A 3,385-nucleotide genomic window follows, 5' to 3' on the forward strand; every position below is an offset into this window, starting at 1 on the left:
TGTGGGGATGAGGATTGGACAGTTTGTGGTCATGTGAATCCTGCAGCAGATTGATTCTGCACCTCCAAATAAATCTATTAGAACACCATCATGACTCTGTCTGCAAAAACATAATCTCATCCGCTCTTCAGACTAAAACAAGCAGCATCTCGAGGAAGTCGAGGGAATAAAGTGACCAATTAAAGTCACAGATTAAGGGCAGTGTAGGTGATTACATAGCTGAACAGCAACAATTGATTGTACAAAAATTAAACATTTCAGTTACATTATCAGTGCCAAAAGAAAAACGAATCTTAGTAAACGATCACATTATAACCATCAGTAGCTCAGCAAAGCCTTCCTGTACTATGGAGGTACAGTCCTACCCCTGGAACAGTTCAGGGCCATCTGTACTCAAGAAACTGAGAGAAGCTCCTAGTAGTTTGCACAATTAAATTGCCATAAGCAGCAGAGTACCATCTGGGCTTCCCTTGATTGTTACATTGGTTTGAATGACTTTTGTACAGAAATAAAACCACTGAACACTGGAGAAACTCAGCAGGTCTGGTAGCACCTATGGAGAGAAGAACAGAGTGAACATTGAGAGACCAGTATGACTTCTTCAGAACTGACATACTGGACTGAAGACATTAACCCTGTTTCTCTGCACTAATGCTGCACAACCTGCTGAATTTCTCCAGCACTCGTCCTCTCTTCCAAGGTTCCCAGCATCCACAGCGTTTGGCTTTTCTTCCACTGTTTGTTGTTCCTTGTTCCACAGATTTCCGTTGGCCCCTTTAAGTTTTGTGCTGTACACAGATTTCCGTGCTGGATACTGTTCCTTGTCCACAGATTGACAGGAATGATGGGCTAGTGTTGATTTAAATCATGGGTTTGAGGAATAGGAAGAAGGCTGAGCAAAACAGGTCGAGAGATTTCCATTGAGTGCGACATTTTCACTTTTCATTCTCAGTCAGCAATTACTGATTGTTTTAGTAGACTGACCTGGAGAGGGATCTGGACCCTTTCAAACTTGGGTGACTGCAGAGGGGTTTGGTGAGCAAGTGTGAAAGTGGAAGAGGTTAGTAGGGGAGAGGCAGAGAGGGTGAAGGGCACAGGTTGGGAAAAAAAAGGAAGGTTGAATATGGGGAACGGAGAGGGATGGAATGGAGTAAGATGTATGTATAAGATCTATCTATCTGTAATGCATCTATCATGGAGTGAACTTGGTTATTCACACTGAGTGGGGAATATCTGAGTGCAATTTAACCATCATCTCCTCAGGAGTTCATCCACATGATGTGGTTCAATAACAGCAGTGTAGCATTAAATCTCTCACTTGTGACAGTACTAACTGGAGTTGAGGACAGTAAATTCAGTGAATAGCTAATGGATTGTGAACACAGAGCTGGAGACTGAGCTCTATTAGAAGATACTGGCTACGGTAGTGCTGTTTCTGTACAACACCCACTCAGTTTAAACAGAGAGTTTAAACAAAACTGGCCTGTGCCAAAAGTGATTGGGAGTGCTGGTTTAAAAAAAAAAGCTCTTTTTTTGGTTTGCTACAAATCTGCATTAAAAGAATGGACAGAGCCAGGTTAGTGGAACAAGTGACAGGATGTGGTTAAAGCTAGCACAGCATCAGAAACCCAAACCCATGGGGTCAGAACTGCTGGCAAACCCATCTACTCACTCGAGTGTCCCAATCACGTGGAATTTAAACAAAATTAAAGCACTGGGAGCAAGCAGCAAGATTTTCTGCTGAGGGGAAAATTGATTGAAAAGGAGGACAGGGATTCAGCAGCTTCACTTTACTTCAAGCTGGAAGGACACGCTGCATCCACAGCAAACCCGAACATCAGCAGCCCCTGTGATGCTCCAAAACACACTCGCAGAGACCAGTGCAACAGATGTTTGTTATTCAGCAGGATAACGTTGTAAATCCCTTTCTTTCACTGGGTTCCATGACTGAAGTGGGAGTTGCTGGCCAGGCTGAGTACACAGAGTTTAAGCATCAGTCTGATTGGGAGTTGGGGATTTGCTGGGGGCTGCTGCCAGGTTTACGATTCCTCACATTGTTCTGCTCATTCTGTAGGGAAAGAAAATAAATTCATTAAAGATTCACCACAGGGCAGGCTGATATATCAATTAGGTATGACACAACATCGACATTCACAGAGTACAGGAGCATTTGATGGGAGGACACGTGGTCTTTTTGTTGGTGAGGTAGAGGGGTCAGCATCAGCTTGGTTGTGAGGTTAGGATGGTGTGATCCTGGCTTCAGAAGGGAAGGTGAGTTCATGGGGATCGGGGAAAAGATTATAACACACAAGTGCTTTCGTGAATTTAAAACTGAACCAGATTCCCAGTCCCCAATACTACCCACACATCACATGGTCCCATAATAATTCCATAATGTATTGACCCTGTGCTCCTGACCCCTAAATAGCCCCTCTGCCCAATATCTCCAACTTCATCCAAACACTAAAAACTAACCACAGTTCTGCTCAATTCACTACATCACTCAGTCACTGCCTCACCCATCACCCCAACTTATCCCAACAATGAACTCAGCAATATTCAGACTTCAGCCAATAACAACAGGCAACACTCATGCTGCCTTGCCAACCGCTGGAGCCAAAAACAATCCATCTGACCATCAGCTTCACTGTTACCCGAGAACTGGTCAGTACTGATGCCAATACTGGTCTTTTCTCAGCAGAGAGCGGCGCGAGCTGGGCGGAGGTGAGGTTGGAGCGCAGAGCTGGTCGGGAAGGTAAGTGATATATATTTGAGTGGGTGTGTTCTAAACCCCAGGCCATACATAGTAGGGCCTCCCTCCCATCCTCCTCCTCTAACCTAACTTTATAGTTCACAGGTAAGCTACTCAGTGTTATTGCTTAGGACAGCCTAGCAGGGGTAAGCTGCAGTGACCGGGTCTGTGGCGTGAGGTCTGGCTCTGAGTGAGTGGGTGTGTTCTAAACCCCAGGCCATACATAGTAGGGCCTCCCTCCCATCCTCCTCCTCTAACCTAACTTTATAGTTCACAGGTAAGCTATTCAGTGTTATTGCTTAGGACAGCCTAGCAGGGGTAAGCTGCAGTGACCGGGTCTGTGGCGTGAGGTCTGGCTCTGAGACTCAGAAGGGAAAGGGGGAGAGGAGGAGAGCGCTAGTTATAGGAGACTCTAGTTAGAGGGACGGACAGGCGATTCTGTGGGCATGGGCGAGACTCTCGGATGGTTTGTTGCCTCCCGGGTGCCAGGGTCCGAGACGTCTCGGACCGTGTCTTCAGAATCCTTAAGGGGGAGGGTGTGCAGCCAGAAGTCATGGTGCACATTGGCACCAACAGCATAGGTAGGAAAAGGGGTGGGCAGGTCATTCAGGAGCTCAGGGAGTTAGGCTGGAA

At 46.2% G+C, this 3,385-nt stretch overlaps 1 protein-coding gene across 7 annotated transcripts in view; it reads right to left on the reverse strand.

Moving 5' to 3' along the window:
- Window positions 1–639: 639 nt before the first annotated feature.
- The window catches only part of pnpla6 (patatin-like phospholipase domain containing 6), a 145,711-nt gene continuing 142,965 nt past the window's right edge, over window positions 640–3,385 (reverse strand). For 6 of the 7 annotated variants that reach the window (XM_043694670.1, XM_043694672.1, XM_043694668.1 and 3 more), the window contains one exon: window positions 640–2,068. In XM_043694670.1, coding sequence (XP_043550605.1) covers window positions 1,994–2,068 — 75 coding nt within the window. In that variant the 3' untranslated portion in view covers window positions 640–1,993. The remainder of the gene's footprint in view (window positions 2,069–3,385) is intronic. The other variant, XM_043694673.1, reaches the window with a different exon arrangement.

The sequence above is a fragment of the Chiloscyllium plagiosum genome, chromosome 8, assembly GCF_004010195.1.
Source record: "Chiloscyllium plagiosum isolate BGI_BamShark_2017 chromosome 8, ASM401019v2, whole genome shotgun sequence".
NCBI lineage: Eukaryota > Metazoa > Chordata > Chondrichthyes > Orectolobiformes > Hemiscylliidae > Chiloscyllium > Chiloscyllium plagiosum.